This window comes from Hemitrygon akajei, chromosome 13 (genome assembly GCF_048418815.1).
Source record: "Hemitrygon akajei chromosome 13, sHemAka1.3, whole genome shotgun sequence".
NCBI lineage: Eukaryota > Metazoa > Chordata > Chondrichthyes > Myliobatiformes > Dasyatidae > Hemitrygon > Hemitrygon akajei.
The window spans coordinates 39,373,380-39,398,276 of record NC_133136.1 but is presented as its reverse complement, the minus strand read 5'-3'; the positions used below and the strand labels follow the sequence as shown (position 1 = coordinate 39,398,276).

At 40.5% G+C, this 24,897-nt stretch overlaps 1 protein-coding gene across 1 annotated transcript; it reads right to left on the bottom strand.

Moving 5' to 3' along the window:
* Positions 1-1,181: 1,181 nt before the first annotated feature.
* Positions 1,182-14,521, bottom strand: LOC140737790 (granzyme K-like). Its single transcript, XM_073064427.1, has 5 exons — positions 14,432-14,521; positions 10,112-10,271; positions 8,314-8,476; positions 5,743-6,009; positions 1,182-4,313 (listed from the first exon to the last, which is right to left on the bottom strand). The coding sequence occupies exons 1-5, from the start codon at positions 14,493-14,495 to the stop codon at positions 4,164-4,166; spliced, it is 804 nt and encodes a 267-aa protein (XP_072920528.1). The 5' UTR covers positions 14,496-14,521; the 3' UTR covers positions 1,182-4,163.
* Positions 14,522-24,897: the final 10,376 nt, after the last annotated feature.

Here is a 24,897-nt window from a genome sequence, read left to right as displayed (position 1 = left end):
ATATTTGACAATGCAGTTACTGCTTCAAAGTTAAAAGCTCGAAGCACATTATATGTATACATTATACAACCTTGAGAGTTGTTATTGTACAGGCAGCCACTAAACAAGAAAACCAAAAGGATCCATTAAAAAAAATCCAATGTACTCCCAATGTACAGAGAGAAAAAAAATTGCAAATGATGAAGGCAAGCAAACAGCATTCAGAATAAATGTGAGTGCACAGACACGAAGCCTGGAGCAGGCCCACAGCCTCAGCCTCAGTTTATCACACAGAGGAGCAAATTATCGCAGAACAGGCCCACAGCCTTAGCCTTTTCTTCTCAAAAATAAATTTATTTTACTTTCAACCAAGGATTCATTACTGCAGCTGTAGTGATGCAAAATAAGCAGCTACTAAAATACTGGTTTAAATTATACAGTGAGAAAAATAATTCCAAGTTATAGCTCCACTATAATGCTACTGTTTTGTGTTGTAAGGCTACTGCTGTTTAAAGTTTTAAGTCTGACTTTAAGAATTATAGTTTGTATGTGAAACACAGATAGAAAATATATGACAGATGTCGGATGGAGAAATTAATGTCAATTGTTGGCGGGAAACTGATATTTTTGATATTTTCATTGTGGTGAGTATCTTAAAATAACTTGAAAGGTTAAGTTGAACTGTTAAAAGCTAAACAGGATGTAATGCTTAGTGGTTTGCTTTGAAATGGTGGTTCAGTTTCAGATTCTGGACCGTTCGAGTCATGCAGGGCAGTTTCAACTGTTTGTCATGGAGAGAGGAGGCGGAAATCCAGATAGGAACAGGAAAGACTAACTTTATAGAGTGAACACATTTTCCTGTTCAAATTTTGATTATCAATCAAAATCACGATCAACTACAAATAAAGAGGTTCTGCAAATGCTGGAAACTCAAAGTAATACACAGAAAATGCTGCAGAAACTCAGCAGGTCAGGCAGCTCAGTCTACGGAGATGAATAAGCAGCTGAAATTTCATGCTGAGACTCTTCATCAAGGCAGTCCAGGATGATTTTATTTTCCTTGATCAGTTGATCATTGTGCACTGAGTTGATGTTATCACTAAAGTCATTACCCATATTCATTACCATAGATATGGGTAAAGCAGTGTGTGGCTAGATTTCAATAGATTTATGTGACAGAAAGACAAAAAAAGCACTTGAAGTTGCATGATCCTTTTATTTGATGTGAAAGAACACTTAATATGCATAGCATCACTTACATATCTCATTTTACAGCATACTAACGATAGTCACTAAAGCAGGTCAATTCTGTTTAGTGCATGAAAGCTAGAAAGGTTGAATTATGTCACACAGCTTTGGAATTACACAGTGGTAAAGATCTGCAAAATGAAAAGGTAGATAATGGGTGGTACTCCATACAAATGCAGAACGCAACCTGCTCTCCTGTAATAATTACAGGAATAATGGTGGGTAATCATAGCATCATAGGCAACCGTTAGTCTCGACAGACCATGGATTTGTGCCTTGGAAAGTTTCCAGGGCGCAGGCCTGGGCAGGGTGGTATGGAAGACCGGCAGTTGCCCATGCTGCAGGTCTCCACTCTTCACGCCACTGACATTGTCCAAGGGAAGGGCAAGGGCCGATACAGCTTGGCACCGGTGTCATTGCAGAGCAATGTGTGGTTAAGTGCCTTGATCAAGGACACACCACGCTGCCTTAGCTGAGGCTCAAACTAGCGACCTTCAGATCACTAGACCAACGCCTTAATCACTTGGCCACGCGCCAATGGTGGGTAATAGTTACAGGAATAATGTGGGTAATATTCACAGGAATAATGGTGGGTAATAGCCACAGGAATAATGGTGGGTGGTCCATGCAGAGGTGGAGCACAGCCTGCTCTCCTGTTTACACTTGCAATTTTCTTTCATTTCAAGTGTTCCAAGTACCAGGAGTGGGGATTTTTTAAATTAGTTTTCTATCAGTTGATGAGAATCATACCAATATGACCAGCTCTTGTTGTACGCAGGAATGGACAACTTCATTTTCTGAAGAGTTACAAATGGAATTGAACTTTGTGTAATCATCAGAAAGCACTCAAATTTCTTGATGAAGTAGCTGGAGATGGTTATGCTTTGGACTCTACCAGATGTGTTGTGGAACTTGGATGATGACCCAATACAATCACAATAATCTCTCATTGGGGAAATGACTCCAACCACTCTGGTGTTTTCTCTTTGACCCTTTTAATTTCTGTGTGTTTAAATCGGTGTATTGATTCCACATTTGGGCAAGTGCTGCAGGAGAAACTCAACAGGTCAGTCAGCACCTATGGAGAGGAATAAAAAGTCGACATTTTGGGTTGAGACCCTTCATCAGGATTGAAAAAGAAATAGGCAGAAGCTGGAATAAAAGGGTGGATGAGGGGAGGAGCACTAACTATTAGGTGCAACCCAGTGAGAGGGTGAAGGCAGAAGAGTGGTAGAGGGGAGAAAAAAAGACATTTCTTGAAAAGATGGGAGGTGATAGGTAGAAGAGACAAAGGGCTGAAGAAGAAGGAATCAGGTGGGAAAGGACAGAAGACTATGGAATAGAGTGAAGGAGGTAGGGAATTAGAAGAGGTTGAAGATGATGGGTAGGTCCTGAGAATGGGGAAAATGATAAAGGGGCCGCAGAGAAAACAGAAGACAAAGTTTTTGGGGGGGGAGGGTTGTGGAGGAGAGAAAGTTAGAGAAATTGATGTTTATGCCATCAGGTTGGAGACTACCAAAATGGATTATGAGATGTACCTCCTCCAAACTGTGTCTGACCTCAACATGGTAGTAGAGGAAGCCATGGACAGACATGTCAGTGTGGGAATGGCAAGTGGAATCACATTGGCTGGCCACAGAGAGATGGAGCAAAGTTGCCTCATTAGTATCCAGTCTATACCATGGAGCACATTTGTAGAGCCCCGAGCATGAGAGTAGGAGGCTTTGTTGCAGATATGGAACATCTTCACAATGATTTTAAGATGGTTGCTTCTGCCTAAAGCTATCATGGACAAATGCATTTGCTACAGGCAGGTTGCTGAGTATGAGATCAAGAAGGTTCAACTAACAAAATGCTGGAGAACTCAGCATCAGTAGCATCTATAGCAGGAAATGGGTGGTCAATGGTTTGAACTGCCTTGATCTTCTATTATTCCTTGAGTTGTTTCACTCAAGCCTTACAGCTTTACCCTTCAGGTTATGATCAATAACCTGATCATTGGCGATGTCACCAAGGCACACATGGTGATTAACTTTGAAGACCCTTATACAGAGTTTATTCTGAAGCCTTGCTATTTTTAGTGCTTTTTCTAAGTGTTGTTCAGTGAGGAGGAGCAACTGAAAAAGATGATCTGTGGTAATTGTGAAGAGGTTTCTTTGCTCATGTATGGCCTATTGCCATGAGACTTCATGAGTCTGTAGTCAATGCTGAGGACTCCTGTTCCTTCCAACCAATCTGTCACTGTCCCACCACCTCTGCTGGATCTATGTTATGGCTGGACAAGATGTGCCCAAGGGTAGTGATACATTGCTTGTAAGGTTTGATTCAGTAAGTGTAATTACATCAGGCTGAAAGTTGTCTAGTCTGTGAATTTCAAAATTTAGACACCAGTCCCTAGTCGTTTATGAGCAGGACTTCACGAAGTCAACAGCAGTTGAAGCAATTCTGTTGTGTTTGAATTCAGTGGCTGGGTCAATGCCATAGGATCTGTCTCCAGATTTACTTCTTTGCTTGAATACAAGGGCAACGGAACAAATGAAAGAAGTGTTGAGTCATTTCAACGGGTACTTAAAAACCAACTACATGCCTGGAGCTACGTTAGTCAAAATGAGTAAGAGAAGGGTGGATCTGCTCTCGCAAAAGGGCAGCAGATGGGTTTCAGTGATCATCAGCACTCAAATTAACCAGTATGTTTTCTTTAACCTCTCCTAAACACCGTTAACTAAATTTAAATTCCACTGTTGTTCTCAAGGGATTCAAACTTGGGTCTATGGGTTGTTAGCGTAGGGGTGTCTGTTTTACTAACTCTGGTGACTTAACTCCTTCAGCACCACTATATTCACCACCAAATAACATTTCTGCAGAAAAAAAACACATGACTAGACTTTAAGACATTATAGCAAGCATTATAACAGTTTAGAACATCACTGAAAACTTCATTTTGAAATGATCTTCTTAATCCAGGAGAGGTACTTTTCTGAGAGTCGTGTATAAACGCCTGGTTTGTGGGGTACCCCACAACTGCATCCAAAAGAAACAATTCCACTGAATTTTCCCTTGCATACCAGTGGACCCCCTGAATCACCCTGAAATGAGAGTAAGAGAAGGTTCTCATCAGCTGTGTTGGTGTCACTGTGGAAACAAATGCCTCACTTAACAAGGTAAATTGGGAAAAAGAGAAGATGATGGATAAAAATGGCCTTCACTCATTGAGTGCAAATAATGGCCATGTTAATTATTGGGTTGTCACTCATATAGTTAAGGCAGAAAGACTGATTAGCAGAGAAGTATCTCAGCTGCCAGTAGCACATTCATTCATCCTGGTCCCTGTAATTAACCAGATAGGAAAGGCTGTTACAATATCTAAACAACTCATCTGTCACTAATGAGATAATTGATCACCAGACCTATGTCCTGTCCTAGTCTTTAGATCAAAGTGTCCGGGTACAGTTCCCATTCCTCCATATGATACCTCACTTAGTGTTTGTTATGCATTCCTAGCCACAAGTGTGCAAGAGGAACCTGCTCTAAAAGGGGTCATTATGGTATTTTGTAAATGGTGCTGCAGGACTGTGAAGCCAGGGTGAACCGCTTGACTCCTCATTGCTGTGTGCCAATGTGCTGAGAAACTGGCATAAATCCCCACCCTCTGCTGGTGCCTCCACAGCAACGCAGAGGTTGTTTTCAAGAACTGCTGCGAGGCAGGCAGGAGGAAGCAGTACAGATACTTAGCACTGAGGTGTGGGGCTCAAGGTGAACAGTAGTGGGCCAAGCACACAGACCTCTGGGACACAGTATGATGGAGCTTGAGATGTTGCTGCCAACTCGAACTGACTGGGGTCCTTCTGTCAGGAAGACCCAGATCCGGTTACAAAGAGACTGTGCATACTGTCTTGTCTAAGAATGGCTACTTTGTGCTGAATATACCTTACTGAATACTTCTGAGGTGCTTATAACATTATAACTGTACCCAACATGGTTTGCTGTGGTCACAAACAAGTTTTGTGAATTAGTTTAAATCCTGAAGGAAAAGCAAAATTACAAATTGGCAAATCTTGCCGTACAAATCCTGTTGTGGCATACATATGGTGACGGTGAGGAATGATTACTTCTCTTCTAATATTAATTTGTTTTAACAGCAGTTAAAACCAGTCATATACTGTACATGGGATGTCCCAAATGATGAGGGTGAATAAATATTTTATTTCTTGCTTTCCTGAATGTTGTTTTTGACTCCTTTGGGAATGTAGCGTCGAAACCTGGTTGGTAGAAGGATCACGGGTTGGCTTCTATCCAACAGACATGACAAATCTGTTCCAGGAGGAACAGCCAGAGTATATCTTGTGGCCATATCTTCCTAGAAGTGGAAGTGCTGGAAAAACCATTTGCTCTATTGCTTTTACCCCAAGGTTATGTTGAACACAACAATATTTGTAAGAAGGATTTCTCAGTTTGTCTCCTGTTACCTAGAAATCTAGAATATTAGAATTATTTTTACCTCATGCATATACTTACCTGGCAGGAATCTTTGCCTCCTTTTTCATCACCAGCGCAGAGCACATCTGCAGTTATTGCAGGATGGTAGGCGTAATATTTAGCACACAGGTTCCTGTCTACAATAGTTACATTTACTTCCTGCAGCATCTTTGGTGGCTGAGATTTCCCAACAATAGTAGTCCCCCAACCTGCAACATTACAACTATCTCCAGCTTTCGCATCCTTTTCCGAGTTCGGCAGGTTCAGGAAATCCACAAACTTGTTCAGGATCACTGCTTTCTCAAGCTGAAATGGGAATTTAAGATATATATCATTTACTCATGGGCATGTTGTGACATAGAGTTTGTTATATGCATACATGCCTCTCATTAAAACTTTTTACAAAATCAGAATCAGGTTTAATATCACTGGCATTGGTCATGAAATTTGTTGTTTTGTGGCAGCAGTACTTTGCAATACATAATAATAAAATTATAAATTACAATATATATAAAAATTAAATTAAATGTATAGTGTGGAAAGAGAGGGAAAAAAGTACTGAGGTGGTGTTCATGGGTTCATTATCTATTCAGAAATCTGATAACAGACGGGAAGGAGTTGTTCCTGAAATGTTGAGTGTGTCTTAAGGCTCCTGTATGTCTTCCTTGATGGTAGCAATGAGAAGAGGGCATGTCCAGGGCGATGGGGGCTTTTACTTACAAACCAAAGACTGGGTTTTCTGAAATGATGGCAGCTAACATTGATCTTTAAAAAAAAACATTGTAGACAATGATAGTTGTGGCATGGAATTTTTCTTCCTCATCATTTATTCCTATAAGGTAATATGCTTCAGGAACTTTGCTATCAGCAATAGTGATATTAGAAACTGAGAAGAGCAGCCAATTACATTAGTGAATGTATATACACAGCAAACCAAGGCCAGTGAATGCACATGATATTCCATGTAACAGGACAATAACAAATTTGGTAATTGTATAAAACCTTAGCTTGACTGTGGAGCAAGACCTCAGACACAACTGACTGCCATTGCACATTTATAGAGGTTAAAAGGAGGGTTTGTTATTATTTTTATTATTTTATACATTTACTTTAAAATGTAGTTATGAGTTTTTTGTTTTCCTCTTGCTTGCTTCTACCAACACATTTTTTTTAAAGCTATCATCAAAATATTTATTACCTCCTGTCAACTTTTTCTAAGTCAACGGGTGGAAAACTTGGTTTGAATTGACTGCCTGCTTTATTTGATTTCATTCTTCAGAGTATTCTTTGGAGAATAAAATAAGGCATCAGGTAAAAATAGGTGAGCAACCCAAGGTGCTTGGGTTCCTCCTGGGGGCCCCGCTTAAAACAAACCCTTCTCAGCTCTGCTGGGTTGCTGTTGGGTTGAGCTCAAGTTGCTCTTGGGTGCTAAGTGTAGGTTTAGTGCATAGAATTGGATATTATTGGTTAATTATTTTGCTGATCGACTCTGTACAAAGCATGCTAGAGATTTGTGACTTGAAAAAGTAGAAAGAGTCTTTGTAAGGGTGATGTCAAAGTGGGTGAAAGGATAAATGATTTAGAATATTGGTTGATCTTTTGGAAGATCATGAAAACTTGATTCAGAATTTCCATTTGGGAAATGCTCTTACATTTTAGCCTTTAGTTAGTAATGTCATTAATAAACGGTTTGATGAGATATTTGCAACTAAGATTATTAGTGGATGAAGATTTATTTTTCATTCTAAGTATTTCCATCTTTAATATCTCTATTTTTCCCTTTCGGGGTTCTTTTGAAGACCCTGACCTGGAGTTACACACTGGCTTTGGTTCTTTGCGGGAATGGGACCCGCTCTCAGGGTTTCACAACAGCTGTTGTTCTGCACCCCAAGGGCTCGGCCTTAAGAGTCAGGCTCGGATTTGGAGGCCTAGGATCTCGGGGCTCTGGAGACAGGTGGATCGAGGGTTGGTGTCACGGCAGGATACCCGTGTGTTGTCGGGGACGCTGGGGTAACTGCTGCTGTGTGCCCAGTTTTTTACGTATAGAGCTTGAAAAAAGTGACGTAATGGACTTTTAACATCATAAACCAGCAAATTATTTGTTATGTCTCACCGCTTGCTGTGAAAATGGAGGCACCCCCTTCTCCCTTATTAGGGAGAGAGACAGCCTGTGGCATGTCGAATACGGGGTGAAATGCAAAGCCTTTGGGGTAACTGCAAGTCTGTGTCTTTGCTATCGCTTTGTTCACGTTTGAGCGCTCAGTGGCGGGTGCCGATGCTTTTTTTTGCCAGTGGGGGGGAGGGAGGACTGTTGCTTGCTGCCGCTTATGCGCGGTTGGGAGGGGAGCTGGGGGGGGGGGAATTTGGGGTTCTAACACTTAACTGTCGTTCATTCTTTGGGGCACTCCTCTGTTTTCCTTGATGGCTGCGAAAAAAAGCATTTCAGGATGTATATTGTATACATTTCTCTGATATTATTTTTCAAGTATCTAATTCGTGGGATTGAAGACCCACAGCAGCTACTTTTTGTTCAAATTGAAACATGGCTATCATTTAAATGAAATATTCTAAACTCAGCAAATGATAATGAAAGTAAAAGAAGATCCGTACTTGCAGCAGCATGATGTCATTTTCATAAGTTTGATTTCTGTATTGTGGATGTGGAAACTGCTTGCGAATATAACGTATTTGTTGACTCCGCTCATTTGGTGAAAGAGTATGTGCTCCAAGAACCACTCGAGGAGGCTGGTTTACACTCATGTACTTAGGTGGTCTATTAATAAAAAAGGATAGAAAAATAATATTTTGCTGCCATTAAAAATTGCTTTGCAGAAGTCAACAGGTTGACAGCAATTAGATCCAAATCAGTATGGAAATACGAGGTTGAGCAAAATAATTAACAATTATGCAAATAGTAAATCAACTCCTATTTTATGTAATACACATGATTTAGGATTGGCCATCTGCTCTGCCAGTGATGGTTATACTGATGCCTATGGAAGAGTATAGCATATGAAAAAGCCCTTCACCCCACACTGCACTGAACACACTGCTGAAGTAAACTAAATCTCTTCTGCCTATACATGATCCACTTACCATCAATATCTTGCATATTCATGTGACTATCTAACAGCTTCTTAAATGCTACTATTCTATCTTCTTCTACCATGACTCCTGGCAGCCAGTCTAGGCACCTAACACTGACTGTATATAAAAGCCTTCCCTGTTCATCTCCTTTAAGTTCTCCACTCCCACCTTAAAAGCACGTCCTTTCCTACGTCATTTCTACTCTGGGGGAGAAGATTCTGCCTACTCCGTCTATGTCTTGCATAGCTTTTAAACTTGTGTTCGGGTGTCCCCACCCCCCAGCCGCCATTGCTCCAGAGAAAACAATGCAAGTTTGTCCAAACACTCTTTATAGCTCAGATCCTTTAATCCAAGCAGCACCCCAGTAAACCACTTCCGCAGCCTTTTCAGAGCCCCACATCCTTTCTGCTATGGGGCGATGTTTGGGATGTCAATGCCCCAAACACTATCTAACTGAATATAGGTACATCCTCCTTAATTAATTTTCCCTGATTTAAGACAGGTGTGCCATATGCATTCTTAATAGAGTCATAGAAAAATAAACTATGGAAACAGACCCTTTGGCCCATCTGTTCTGTGCCAAACCATTTAAACTGCATACTCCTATTGACCTGCACTGGGACCACAGCCCTCCATACCCCTGCCATCCATGTACTTAACCAAACTTCTCTTAAAGATTGAAATTCACCTACGGCTTGTTGCTCACTCTCACGGCCCTCTGAGTGAAGAGGTTTCCCCTTATGTTCCTCTTAAAGAGACCCCAGCACCAGTCCCTGTGGAACACCACTGGCCACGGCCCTCCAACCAGAAGAGCAATCTTCCACCACTACAACATGTCTCTTCTGGGCAAGTCAATTTTGAATCCAAACTACAATATTATTGTAGTTCCTATGCATGTTAATTCATCTGGGTCAGCCTATCATGAAGGACCTTGTCAAAATGCTTTAGTAAGATCCATACAGACAACATTCACTGCCCTACCCTTGTCAGACATGTTCATCACCTCCTCAAAAATCTCAATCAATTTTGTAAGACATGGCCTGCTCCACACAAAGCCATGCTGGCTGTCACTAAACAGGTCGTATTTTTCCCAAATGCATATAAGTCCCCTCCCCAAGAATCCTCTCCGATAACTTCCCTACCATGATGCCTGAAGTTTCTGAATTATTAAATTTATTAAAATGTTAAGGTAAACTTGTAAAATAATCCTACTCCAAACACTATGTAGGAGTCCATGGCTGGATCTATTTGATGGAGCAACAGAACCAGGCCCATTATCGAAGTTAGCATCTATTTTATAATCAAACACAACGTAGCTTACATTTCACAGTGTGCTGCAGTTAGTACCCAGTTTGGTCTGATCAAAGCACCTCCGCAATAGGGACGATACCCCCTTGGCTTTCTAAATATTTGAAGGGATGCCATGTAAGGTTTTGAATGTGGTTTAACGTCATGACCTCCAATAATTTCCTCTCCATGATCTGTAATAAATAGTAGGCAATAAAATTTATTTCTCATGCTCTTTCTTTATTCAGAATTAAGCTGCGACAGTCACTAACATGTTGAATGTTTATTAGCCACCCCTAATTGTCCTCAACAAAAGCAGCTCAACTATAAAATAAAAACAGAAAATACTGGAAACATTCAACAGGTCAGATAGCATCTCTGGAAAGGGGAACAATTAATGTTCAGGTCCAGGGACACTCCACTAGAACCAGAAGGTGACATAAGGTGTAATTTTTCAGTAGCAGAGAAGATGGGGAAGGATGGATAGAGCAGAAAAAGAATGAGATCAAATAAGTAAATGCAGGAGTAAGAGCAACTGTTAGGATTAGGTCAAACACGAGGAAATCTGCAGATGCTGGAAATTCAAACAACAACACACACAAAATGCTGGTGGAACGCAGCAGGCTAGGCAGCATCTATAGGGAGAAGCGCTGTCGACGTTTCGGGCCGAGACCCTTCGTCAGGACTTCTACCAGCATTTTGTGTGTGTTGTTGTTAGGATTAGGTTATGCCTTTCTGTCTGTATAATGTGGCGTCGCTGTCAAGGCTGTCAGACATGACCAGCAGACCAAACTACACCAAAAAAATGAAAAAAAAAAGTAACTGCCAAAATGATGGCAGGCAGAAATGACTAGTTCTGATTCAGACAGAAAGAAAGAATGAGTTGATAGAGGAATGAGGAGATATTTCCAAGTCAGCTTGCTGAGTGATTGTAATGCCATTTGCCCTCATCCCACATAGTAACAGAAGTCATTGACTCTGCATTAGCCTGTTTCAGGGATTTGAAGAGGTGGTTTGGTGTCAGGATCTTTAAGGCACTTAGAGCTGGGCAATAAGTGGAGGTCTTACCTCTCTACAACTGGAGTAACATGGCTCCATTCTGTGCCTTGTACACAATGCACAACAGTGACCTGCCAAAGCTTCTTCGACAGTGCATTAGAAGTCTGTAGCTTTGACCACCCAGGAGAAGGACAGCACCACTTACAAGTTCCCCTCCAGGTCACATAACAGCTGACATGGAAGAGACGTTACTCTGGGAGCATTCACAACATGGACAGCGGCTCTTCAAGAAGTCAGCTCAGCCTTCTTTAGGGCAAATGAGCAATAAATGCAGATCTTGCCTTTGAATACCAAATCTTGTGAATGCACTAAAAATGATAATTATATTTAAAATATAGTTCCTGCCAGAGTTCGAGGTCAGGTGAATTTGATGATGCAAATGTTTCCTAATGTTGATAGTCCGGGTGACAAGATGTAAAACCGAGACAGCCACATTGACACATATGTTTTGGTCGTGTTCTGTATTGAAACATTTTTGGAAGTCTATTTTCTCTACAATTTCAAAAGCTTTAAAAATTAATTTACAGCCTAATAAATTGACAGTTTTATTTGGTATAATTCCTCAGTATATTCATGGTATTTCTCCATCAGACCAACATGTAATCGCATTTGTTACATTATTGGCCAGAAGGGCTTTTTTGTTGAAATGGAAAGATGCCTCTGCCCCTACTTTGATACAATGGTTCTCTTAGGTGATGTTATGTCTTAGTTTGAAGAAAATCAGAAGTCAAACTTTTGATCCTCGACTCGATTTTGAGAAAAGGCGGGGTTCATTCGCCCGCTACTATCATCTGATTCGAGTTAATTAATATGGTTTCCTTCTGATTTTTCTTTAAGTGGATTTGAGCTGGCAGGTTGATGGGTTTTTTTTGGAAGCTTGTATGATGTATAGCTCCCGGGTTGTGCTCCCAATGTTTTTTTGTTTTTTTTTCAGTTAGGGTTTTTTTTAGTTAGTAGGGGTTCTTTTTTTCTTTCTTTATCTTTCAAAAAATATTCTTAACACTTTATTTTCTCTTATTATTATTGATATATTGCTTAGCTTTGTTAATCGATTATTTGCTAATTTAATTCTTTATTGTACATAATGACATATTGACTTAATGTATCTTTTTTTGTTAATCTTCAATAATAATTTTAAAAAAAGATTTAAAAATGAAGATGAATTTGATGATGAGAATCAGGCTGCGATACTCTCTAGAGTAACACATACAAAGTGTTGGCAAGTCTCAGCCCAAACTGTCGACTCTTCGTTCCTCCAGTATACGTTGCTCTGGATTTCCAGTATTCTCAGAATATTCTGTGTTTATGATAATCCCTATGAAGAATGACCAGGAAAAATGGTTCAGGCTGTGTTTTTGGATGAAAGCCACCCGTCTCAGAGTGTCACATTTCTTCAGCTCCCTTAGCAGTCTCCATTCCTACACATTGCTGCTTGTAGTCTTTGATTTCTGTCTAATAGAGTCTCAAAGCCGACCAGTGGTGGTATAGTGCAGTGTGTTGATAGTGATGGGGTGAGGCAGAAAACAACCACAAGGAGCTCACATCTTATCAAACAAAATATCTCTATAAAAGAAAGAACTGGCCAGGCAGCGATTGTGACAGATAAACAAAGTTAATGTTTCAAGGAGGTGGGTTTTCATCAAAACTAGTAAAAACTGAAAATCAGTTGAAAAGAAAGGGGAGAAGAAAGGGGAGAAGAATAAAGGGAATGCGGGTGACCCAGAGAGGCTGAATGAGGTCAATGGTGATGCAGACGAAGAGAAGATGGCAAAGGTCTGTGAATCTGTTTGGAAGAGGTGGAGATAGAAAGAAATATATGAGGACAAAGGAGTTAGGGATTCAAATATGCTGGAACTGTGCAATATCTGCTGGAAATCTAGAAGAGAATGCTGGAGATACCAATGAGATATGTCAGCAACTATGGAAAGGAAAGAACTGATCTTCTGGGTTAATAATTCTTTATCTGAAGTGGCCAGATCATAAACAAGCTGGAAAAGCCTTGTAATCTGAAATTCAATAGTAAATCCTAACAGCTGTGAAGAGCCTAGTTTGATGATGACACGTGGTTTGTTTAGCTTGGCATGCGCTTTGTTAGAACAGAGTAAAAGTACAAGGGGTCTGATTGAAAGTGGGATGGAGATTTGAAAGCACCTTTGAGGACTGAACAGAGATTTTGCTTGAAATTATCATCCAGTCCATGCTTCCTTTCTCCAGTGTAGAGGAGACAACAGTGTGAGGACTGAATGAAGTACACCAAACTGGATCATTGCATTTGGTGGTTATGATATTGCTTGACTCACACATCTGCCCAATGTAACATTTACACTGTGATAAGGAAAATTGTTAGTTTTTTCTTTCTTTTCTTTTTCAATCTTTTCATTAAATTTTCAAAGTCGAATACATAGCAGTCATAATAGTACAAGGGAGTGGGAGTACATTGTCGGCAATTAACACATGTGAGTAGAAACTATAGGTAACACCAATATAATTGACCTCCCAAACTCTTAATATAGACAAGATACAAAAAAATTTTAAAATGGAAAAAAACCCCAAATGAAAAATGAAAAACAAAGTGAACTAAACTTAACGAAGCTGGGCTATTCTATTATATCGGCTAAAGTAATTAATGTAGTCAACTCTGCTCCTCTACTCAAATTAATAAATAATATAAAAGAATCGGAAAAGGTCAGATTACAATCTATGAAAGTATTGAATAAATGGCCTCCAAGTTTCTTCAAATTTAACCGAAGGATCAAAGGTACCACTTCTAATTTTTTCTAAGTTTAAACAAGATCTGGTCTGGGAAAATTGAGGTGTAGTTGGGGGATTCATCTCTTTCCAATTCATTAAAATAGATCTTCTAGGCATTAAAGTAGCAAATGCAATCATCCACCGAGCGGAAGAGGGGAGATCAATCATTGGTAAACCGAAAATTGTGGTGATAGGGCGAGGTTGTAAATCGTTAGCTTTTCCAATGACAAAAAAAAAGTAACAAAACTTTTTCATCATGTTCAATATTATAATTTAGACCTACAAGAAAATTGACAAGCAAAATATATATCCTTCTAAGAAATTTTCTTGAATTTGCTACTTGGTACACTCTAAACAAGGAAGTAAACATGAAAGGTTAAAAGACGTAGTCATAACTATAGGAAATGTTAATTCATCGAACATTAAAGATGTAGGTTAATAATCTTAAAGTATGTTAAGGAACAGATTATACCACTTAAACAGTGTTTTAATAAATTCCAAAACAAATATGATATTTTGAAGTTGTGCTTATTTTGTTACTTACAGGCTGGAGTTAAGAGAAAGGAAATCAATGGAACATTTAGAGCATACTTCAATAGTAACTTCATTGTCTCTTCCTTTTGATCACTGCAAGGATACTTGTAATTTAGTACACACTCAGAAGGATGTGGTTTGTTCAGTTTATTGCCACCTCAGTGAATCTGAACTTAATAATCTCTCACTTAAGAAACAATTCTAATTATGAGTAGTCACATGACACATTCAAGACTAATGTGTGAAGTCCAGCAAATTTCAGTGACAGGTAATTAGGTTTTCATAGAAGTCTTCTTAAAATTTTGGAACCTGCCTCTTTATTGTTGATTCCATTGAAATATTCTGATAACGTCAAGGATTTGCAGGATTGGGATCCTGCACTGAATACTGACTAAATGATATCAAAGATGAATGTTAAATTTAAGGATACATTGAGAGAATATGTACTTTAAAGAGGATTACATTAAAATGGGGTCAGTCTACATTAAATTAGAGGAAAATAATTGAATGTAAGTTTATTCTAATGGCTCAGATTATCTAATTGAATACTTGCCATTTACTAGATGCCTGCTCATTAGTATTGATGTATCTGCTGAACTCCTGTCTGAGCTTGACAAATTGACCCCATGGCGGCTACTGCACAAGTCAATACTGTACTTACTACTGGCCGGGATTGTCACTTGACTATTCTCCAGTTTACTTCAATGCTGCTGGTAAAATTTTCCTTCAATCTACTGCAAGCAACAAATACGACTGGAATACAATCAACATAGTTGTTATTAATTATATCAAAATGTAGATTGCATATTGTGATTAAAGATTAAAGAAGTGTGAACTGATTCTTGCCCATGGATTTCATTGTTTGGTTCCACCACTATTTCAATAACAATTGATAATTTCACTCAGCACTTTAAGGGGAGGTTTACAATGTGATTTTAATTTTAATGAAAATTTGTCTCCAGCTTAATATTAGCTGATCGTTGCAACTAACTTTTTTTTTGAAAATTGAATTAATGTATTAGCCAGAGCTATTTGAAACACTTCACACAGAGATTTCTATACACTCTGTGGCCACTTTATTAGGTACACCCATGCACCTGCTCATTAATGCAATACCTAATCAGCCAATCATGTAGAAAAATGGAAACATAGAAAACCGACAGCACAATACAGGCCCTTCGGCCCACAAAGCTGTACCGAACATGTCTTTACCTTAGAAATTACCTAGGGTTACTCATAGCCCTCTATTTTTCTGAGCTCCATGTACCTGTCCAGGAGTCTCTTAAAAGACCCTATTGTATCCGCCTCCACCACCGTCGCCAGCAGCCCATTCCACGCACTCACCACTCTCTGAGTAAAAAACTTAACCTTGACATCTCCTCTGTACCTGCTTCCAAGCACCTTAAAACTGCCCACTCGTGCTAGCCATTTCAGCCCTGGGAAAAAGCCTCTGACTATCCACACGACCAATGCCTCTCATCATCTTATAAGCAACTCAGTGCATAAAAGCATGTAGATATGGTCAAGAGGTTCAGTTGTCCAGACCAAACCTCAGAATGTGATTCAGGGAAGAAATGTGATTGAAGTGACTTTCACGATGGGATAATTTTTGGTGCCGTACAGGGTGGTATGAGTATTTCAGAAACTCCCGATCTCCTGGGTTTTCATGCAGAGCATTCTCTGGAGTTTACAGAGAATGGTATAAGCCAGTGAGTGGCAGTTCTGTGGATGAAAACACCTTGCTGATGAGAGAGGTCAGAGGAGAATGACCAGACTAGTTCATGCTGACAGGCTAAGAGGCAAAATACCTCAAATAACCACACGTTACAATAGTAGTGTGCAGAAGAACAAAGTGCTCAACACATTGAATCTTGAAGTGGAAGTACCTAATAAAGTGGCCACTGCAATATGATATCACATTAAAATATATACAATATACAAGTAATACATGAATTTAGATAGTCCACGCAGATCAATTTAGATACATAATCTTCTTTTTCTCTCAAATGGTTTAATACTGTATTCTGTTGACCTCACACACACACACACACAGTGCCACTACCATTTCTCCTACCGTCATTACTCCCTGTACCAATAACATCCCATAACCAGGCATCACTATTACACTACCACAGTCCTCAAGAAATGAACACTTCTCTTCCACCATCTTACATCCTCATTGCCATACGAGCCCCAGAATGTGCCTGAAATTTGGTCCTTCCAGGTGACCCACTAACACCTCTTACAGGAGTGGTGGAAAACCTTAGCAGAGGTTGGATCATTCCAAGAGGAGGCTTCTCACTTAGTGGATAGTCTGGAGTTTCTGGTGGCATGGTGATGGACTTGTAAGGGTTCTGAGCCACTGGAGGGAGGACGGTCGACAAGTTAGTGTTTCAGCAACCGCCCAGTACTCCATTATTCCAGACCAGATAAGATTTGGCATTTACTTAGACTGACCGTTGCATGGGTGAACTACCCATTCAGTATCTTCTGCATCACTATGTAAAACACATGTTTCTGAGTTATTAACAGTGCAAGATATGTGAAGACAAAACTAACATAATGAATGAAAAGTTAATAGCTAACTGGTAGTGGTTGGTGGTAAACCAATTGGAATAGATGGATAGGGATTGTGACTGAGTGAAGCAATGGATAAGGATAGGTGAAATAATTTTACAGGCCATCCCTGCATTATGAATAGACCCTGTCTTTAAAGATGTCCTTATGCTGATTTTTTCCTGAAGTCAGAAAATACAGACAAATCACTCAATATAGTAACTATACCCCCACAATATTGTAGTGGATGGCATCAAAAACACTTAAGACTCTTAAGAACATTTACTAAAAGTGGAGAGGAGGAGAAAACTACTTCTGCCTTTCAAAGGAACAAGCGTTTGTATACTCATTGAGCTCTGAAATTACTAATATTGGGGGAGCTTGCTCATGGCAGGGAGATTCCTGTGTCAGGCATACATAATCCAGGGTCATTCTAACTGCTGTCTAGCAATATCTCTGGAAGGTTGTGAATTTGCAAACAGGACCTGTGTGGGTCTGATTACTGTTTACATCAGTGGTGCAGAGGTGGAGATAGAACATAAAACATAGAACAGTACAGCACAGGCCAGGCTGCCCGGCCCACAATGGTTTGGCCGAACCAGCTGAAAAGCAAATCAGAAACACCCAAGCATTAATCCCTCCTACCTACACAATGTCTGTATCCCTTTATCTTCCTCACTTTCATATGCCTATCTAAACATCTCTTCAAAGCCTCTAATGTATTGGCCTCAGCCGGGCAGCACATTCCAGGCATCCACCACTCTCTGAGAAATTGCTAACCCCGAGATCCTCTTGGAATCTAACCCTCTCATCTTCAATGCATGCCCTTTGGTATTAGACGTTTCAACCGTGGAAATAGATCTTCCCTGTCTGCTCTATCTATGCCTCTTATCATCTTATAAACCTCTATCAGAATTCCTCTCAGTCTCACTGCTTGACAGCACCTGCCCTCTAAACCAGGCAGCACTGTAGTAAACCTCTCCTGCACCCTCTCTCATGACAATCATGAAGATTGAGATACGATAGAACATAGAATAGTACAGCACAGTACGGGCCCTTCGGCCCACAATGTTGAGCTGACCCTCAAACCCTGCCTCCCATATAACTCTCCACCTTGAATTCCTCCATATACCTGTCTAGTCGTCTCTTAAGCTTCACTAGTGTATCTGCCTCCACCATTGACTCAGGCAGTGCATTCCACGCACCAACCACTCTGAGTAAAAAACCTTCCTCTAATATCCTCCTTGAACTTCCCACCCCTTACCTTAAAGCCATGTCCTCTTGTACTGAGCAGTGGTGACCTGGGGAAGAGGCGCTGGCTGTCCACTCTATCTATTACTCTTAATATCTTGTATACCTCTATCATGTCTCCTCTCATCCTCCTTCTCTCCAAAGAGTAAAGCCCTGGCTCCCTTAATCTCTGATCATAATCCATACTCTCTAAATCAGGCAGCATCCTGGTAAATCTCCTCTGTACCCTTTCCAATGCTTCCACATCCTTCCTATAGTGAGGCGACCAGAACTGGACACAGTACTTCAAGTGTAGCCTAACCAGAGTTTTATAGAGCTGCATCATTACCTTGCGACTCTTAAACTCTATCCCTTGACTTATGAAAGCTAACATTCCATAAGCTTTCTTAACTACCCTATCTACCTGTGAGGCAACTTTCAGGGATCTGTGGACATGTACACCCAGATCCTTCTGCTCCTCCACACTACCAAGTATCCTGCCATTTACTTTGTACTCTGCCTTGGAGTTTGTCCTTCCAAAGTGTACCACTTCGCACTTCTCCGGGTTGAACTCCATCTGCCACTTCTCAGCCCACTTCTACATCCTATCAATGTCTCCCTGCAATCTTCGACAATCCTATGCACTATCTACAACACCACCAACCTTTGTGTCGTCTGCAAACTTGCCAACCCACCCTTCTACCCCCACATCCAGGTCATTAATAAAAATCACGAAAAACAGAGATCCCAGAATAGATCCTTGTGGGACTCCACTAGTCACAACCCTCCAATCCGAATGTACTCCCTCCACCATGACCCGCTGCTTTCTGCAGGGAAGCCAATTTTGAATCCACCTGGCCAAACTTCCCTGGATCCAATGCCTTCTGACATTCTGAATAAGCCTACTGTGTGGAACCTTGTCAAATTTCTTACTAAAATCCATGTAGATCACATCCACTGCACTACCCTCATCTATATGCCTGGTCACCTCCTCAAAGAACTCTACCAGACTTGTTAGACATGATCTGCCCTTCACAAAACCATGCTGACTGTCCCTGATCAGACCATGATTCTCTAAATGCCCATAGATCCTATCTCTAAGAATCTTTTCCAAAAGCTTTCCCACCACAGATGTAAGGCTCACTGGTCTATAATTACCCGGACTATCCCTACTACCTTTTTTGAACAAGGGGACAACATTTGCCTCCCTTTAATCCTCCAGTACCATTCCTGTGGACAACGAGGACATAAAGATCCTAGCCAGAGGCTCAGCAATATCTTCCCTTGCCTTGTGGAGCAGCCTGGGGAATATTCCGTCAGGCCCTGGGAACTTATCTGTCCTAATGTACAAAGTATTTTAACAACTCCAACACCTCCTCTCTCTTAATATCAAAATGCTCCAGAACATCAACCTCACTCATATTGTCCTCACCACCATCAAGTTCCCTCTCATTGGTGAATACCGAACAGAAGTATTCATTGAGGACCTCGGTCACTTCCACAGCCTCCAGGCACATCTTCCCACCTTTATCTCTAATCGGTCCTACCATCACTCCTGTCTTTCTTTTGTTCTTCACATAATTGAAGAATGCCTTGGCGTTTTCCTTTACCCTACTTGCCAAAGCCTTCTCATGCCCCCTTCTTGCTCTCCTCAGCCCCTTCTTAAGCTCCTTTCTTGCTACCCTATATTCCTCAATAGACCCATCTGATCCTTGCTTCCTAAACCTCATGTATGCTGCCTTCTTCCACCTGACTAGATTTTCCACCTCTCTTGTCACCCATGGTTCTTTCACTCTTCCATTCTTTATCTTCCTCACTGGGACAAATTTATCCCTAACATCCTGCAAGAGATCCTTAAACATCGACCACATGTCCATAGTACATTTCCCTGCAAAAACATCATCCCAATTCACACCCGCAAGTTCTAGCCTTATAGCCTCATAATTTGCCCTTCCCCAATTCAAAATTTTCCTGTCCTCTCTGATTCTATCCTTTTCCATGATAATGCTAAAGGCCAGGGAGCGGTGATCACTCTCCCCCAGATGCTCACCCACTGACAGATCTGTGACCTGACCCGGTTCGTTACCTAATACTAGATCTAGTATGCCATTCTCCCTAGTCAGCCTGTCAACATACTGTGACATGAATCTATCCTGGACACACTTAACAAACTCTGCCCCCTCTAAACCATTGGAACTAATCAGATGCTTATCAATATTAGGGAAGTTAAAATCACCCATGATAATAACCCTGTTATTTTTGCACCTTTCCAAAATCTGCCTCCCAATCTGCTCCTTGGTATCCCTGCTCCTACCAGGGGGCCTATAGAATACCCCCAGTAGAGTAACTGCTCCTTTCCTGTTCCTGACTTCTACCCATACTGACTCAAAAGAGGAAGATGCATGGGTCCACGGCAAATTGGCTATTTGGCTTATGCATAGAAAACACAGGGTAATGTTTGGAGAGGTCTGTAATTAGTGGTGTCCCACAGGGATCTGTGCTGGGACCTCTGCTGTTTGTGATGTGTATAAATGACCTGGATGAAATTGATTAATGGGTGAGTTAGTAAGTTTGCAGATGATACCAAGATTGGTGGAGGTGTGTATAGTGTAGAAGACTGGCAAAGACTACAGCGTGATGTAGACCAGTTGCAGATATGGGTGGAAAAATGGCAGATGGAGCTTACCCCAGATAAATGTGAAGTGTGGCACCTTGGCAGGACAAATGCAACGAGACAGTACAATGTTAAGGGCAAGATCACAGGAACAGGCTCTACAGTGCACAATGTTGTGCTGAGCCTGCTAAAAAGCATAATTGGCATGTTAATTATATTTCAGCATTGTACACAATCACATTTCCTTTTCTGGTTTCTGATGTGGACAGTGTTGACAAAGCAGAGTTTGTGATGATTTGTCTGCAGATTTTGGAACTGGCTTATTTATACTGTTTTTATTGAAGAAATTAGTCAGTGTGGACACAGTACAAGATTTTTGTGGACACTGGTCATTACAAATTAGAGGGATCATTGCTGGGCAGTTTAGGAGTGAATATATAAAGGACTGTTATTACATCAAATACAATGAAAATTTTTATTGGCCGTGTATATTAAGGGACACAACATAGGTATGTAATGATGTGAGGAAAAATAGCTATAATTCAATTCAACAGTGGAAAAGTCTCAAATCTGATGTCTGTGTCTAAATTTCTGAACTTAATTTTAAGAGGACAATTGTTTATAATATGCACCTGCATTTGCAAAGCATACAGGAATGGTGAAGGCAAAAACTTTTGTGTATAGACTTTTTTTTGTACTATCAAGTCAAGTCACTTTTATTGTCATTTTGACCATAACTGCTGGGAGAGTACGCAGTAAAAATGAGACAATGGTTTTTCAGAACCATGGTGTTACGTGACACAGTACAAAAACTAGACTGAACTACGTAAAAACAACACAGAAAAAAACTACACTAGACTACAGAACTACCCAGGACTGCATAAAGTGCACAAAACAGTCACCCAAACACAACACTTATTGTGGAGAGCTTTTATCAATTCTTTTATTTTTTTTCCATGCTGTGGCTGTCACTAGAAAGATTGGAATTGTCCATTCTTAGATACCTCGGATATGATCTCTGAGCGATAAAGTTTGAAGGGAATTGGGGAGTCTCAGATTCCTATAAATGGTCAGTAAGGTTGAGTATGTGTATTCATGTGAGAATGGCTGCAGTTTGAGCAGCTGTTGTCTCCTGTCTTTTCACACCTTTTGATTTTGTGTTTAAATTTCAACTTTGGGTTAAGTACCAACTATGTCTGTAACTGCAGTATGTTTGACTAACGTTTCACAACTACTTCTTTGAGTGGAAATGAGGTTACGTCCACACTAATGTAACTAGTAGAGTGGATAGGGGAGAGCCAGTGGATGTGGTATATTTAGATTTTCAAAAGGCTTTTGACAAGGTCCCACACAGGAGATTAGTGTGCAAACTTAAAGCACACGGTATTGGGGGTATGGTATTGATGTGGATAGAGAATTGGTTGGCAGACAGGAAGCAAAGAGTGGGAGTAAACGGGACCTTTTCAGAATGGTAGGCAGTGACCAGTGGAGTACCGCAAGGCTCAGTGCTGGGACCCCAGTTGTTTACAATATATATTAATGATTTAGACGAGGGAATTAAATGCAGCATCTCCAAGTTTGCGGATGACACGAAGCTGGGCAGCAGCGTTAGCTGTGAGGAGGATGCTAAGAGGATGCAGGGTGACTTGGATAGGTTAGGTGAGTGGGCAAATTCATGACAGATGCAATTTAATGTGGATAAATTTGAGGTTATCCACTTTGGTTGCAAGAACAGGAAAACAGATTATTATCTGAACGGTGGCCGATTAGGAAAAGGGGAGATGCAACGAGACCTGGGTGTCATTGTACACCAGTCATTGAAGGTGGACATGCAGGTACAGCAGGCGGTGAAACAGGCAAATGTTATGTTGGCATTCATAGCAGAAGGATTTGAGTACAGGAGCAGGGATGTTCTACTGCAGTTGTACAAGGCCTTGGTGAGACTGCACCTAGAATATTGTGTGCAGTTTTGGTCCCCTAATCTGAGGAAAGACATTTTTGCCATAGAGGGAGTACAGAGAAGGTTCACCAGATTGATTCCTGGGATGGCAGGACTTCCATATGAGGAAAGACTGGATCGACTAGGCTTATACTCACTGGAATTTAGAAGATTGAGGGGAGATCTTATTGAAAGGTATAAAATTCTAAAGGGATTGGACAGGCTAGATGCAGGAAGCTTGTTTCCAATGTTGGGGGGGTCCGGAATGAGGGGTCACAGTTTAAGGATAAAGGGGGAGCCTTTTAGGACCGAGATGAGGAAAATCTTCTTCACACAGAGAGTGGTGAATCTGTGGAATTCTCTGCCACAGGAAACAGTTGAGGCCGGTTCATTGGCTATATTTAAGAAGAAGTTAGATATGGCCCTTGTGGCTAAAGGGATCAGGGGGTATGGAGAGAAAGCAGGTACAGGGTTCTGAGTTGGATGATCAGCCACGATCATACTGAATGGCGGTGCAGGCTCGAAGGGCCGAATGGCCTACTCCTGCACCTATTTTTTATGTTTCTATGTTTCTAAGACAGATTGTTGATAGCCTGTGGAATATCTCTCCCAATTTAAACTCCATATGTACTGTATGTGAGGAAGACATTGCAAGGTCGACTGTGCTGTTTACACTGTCACAATATATTATTAAAGACTAGCCTAATTTTCAAGGGTTTAATAATCCAGTTCCATCCCAATTTATTTTTAAAAATTATTTCCCTAACTAATATTTTTCCAATATTCACATTGATAAGCAAGACTTGATTCTTTTAAAGGAATAAATCCAAAATAATAAAAGAAGAATGTGTAGCATTCATGTTTTACAGCTTTAGCAGTATTTTACAAAGCCAAAAATAACTTTTCTTCAATAAATTTCAGAATCAGAATCAGGTTTAATATCACAGGCACAATATCACAAAAAATATCTATGTTTCTACTACACCGGATAAATTCGTAACCGAAGCTTTTTCTCTTCGTTTTTACCCTCCGTCCACACTAAAATGGTGTCTTCGTCCCCTGAAACCTGAGCTTTTCAGGAAAGCTTTCCAAGGTGTGTAATTTTGAAGATGCTGCTTGGGCAGATCAGTCTGGACGGAGTAACTGGAGAAATCTGAAAATGCTGTCAGACGGTAGCACGCTGTTTCATTGTTTTCTTGAATGCAACCTAACAATTTCAGAACAGATGGCAATGAGACTGAAGCCAAATGAGTTAGAAATGTACTCACCAAATAATTTGACCCATAACTTACTGAATAAATAAGTATACTGTACTCACTTTGCCCTGTTTTCTGTCCTTGCTCATATGAAGGTGGTTTACCTATTTATGCAAGTACTTCTCTGACAATAGATGTGTAGCAGCCTAATGTAACATTGTATGGAAATACAAGATAATACTGATGCAGACATGTTTTACACATATAACAAGGTGCTTTATTAACGCAACAGAGTTAGTCAGTTTTTCAATGTTCATCGACGGCCAGGTCATACTGCCCATGAACTCCCTGTCGGTTGCCTCCATACGCTTCAGAATTTGCTTTTTCACTTTTAAGTCTTCCTGCGCGAGAGCCAACAGCTGACCGTCGTTTAACTTTTTCTAGTCTGTAACTGAACAAACACGCACCGTCTTTTACGGCGAGATTCGACACCAAACAAGTCGCTTGTTTTCGGTAGATATGTCCTGTGCATGCGCAGTAGGAGGAGATTCGCCGAAATCTCTTCAATGTGGACAGAGATATTTTTAAAAACGCATAGTGTGGACACCTATCGCTTTTACGATAAACCAGCGTTTTCAAAATTATCCGGTCTAGTGTGGACATAGCCTAAGGATTATAAACTTACAAAACCCACAAGAAGATGTCTCCTAACTTTTCACATCTTTTGGTTTCGACAAAACGTGGAGATAAGGCAGGACATTCTTTACATTCCTTTCTTAATTTTGATGATGTCTCTTATCTAAATTATTAAAATCTGCTCCATTTGAGTAGCCGGAATGTCTATGGATCTGACTGTTCTTTTGTATTGAGATGTTAAAGGTCAATTTGTCATGCTGACTCCTTGTCTCACTTGCAGGATGTAACAATCCTGTTTTCTGATT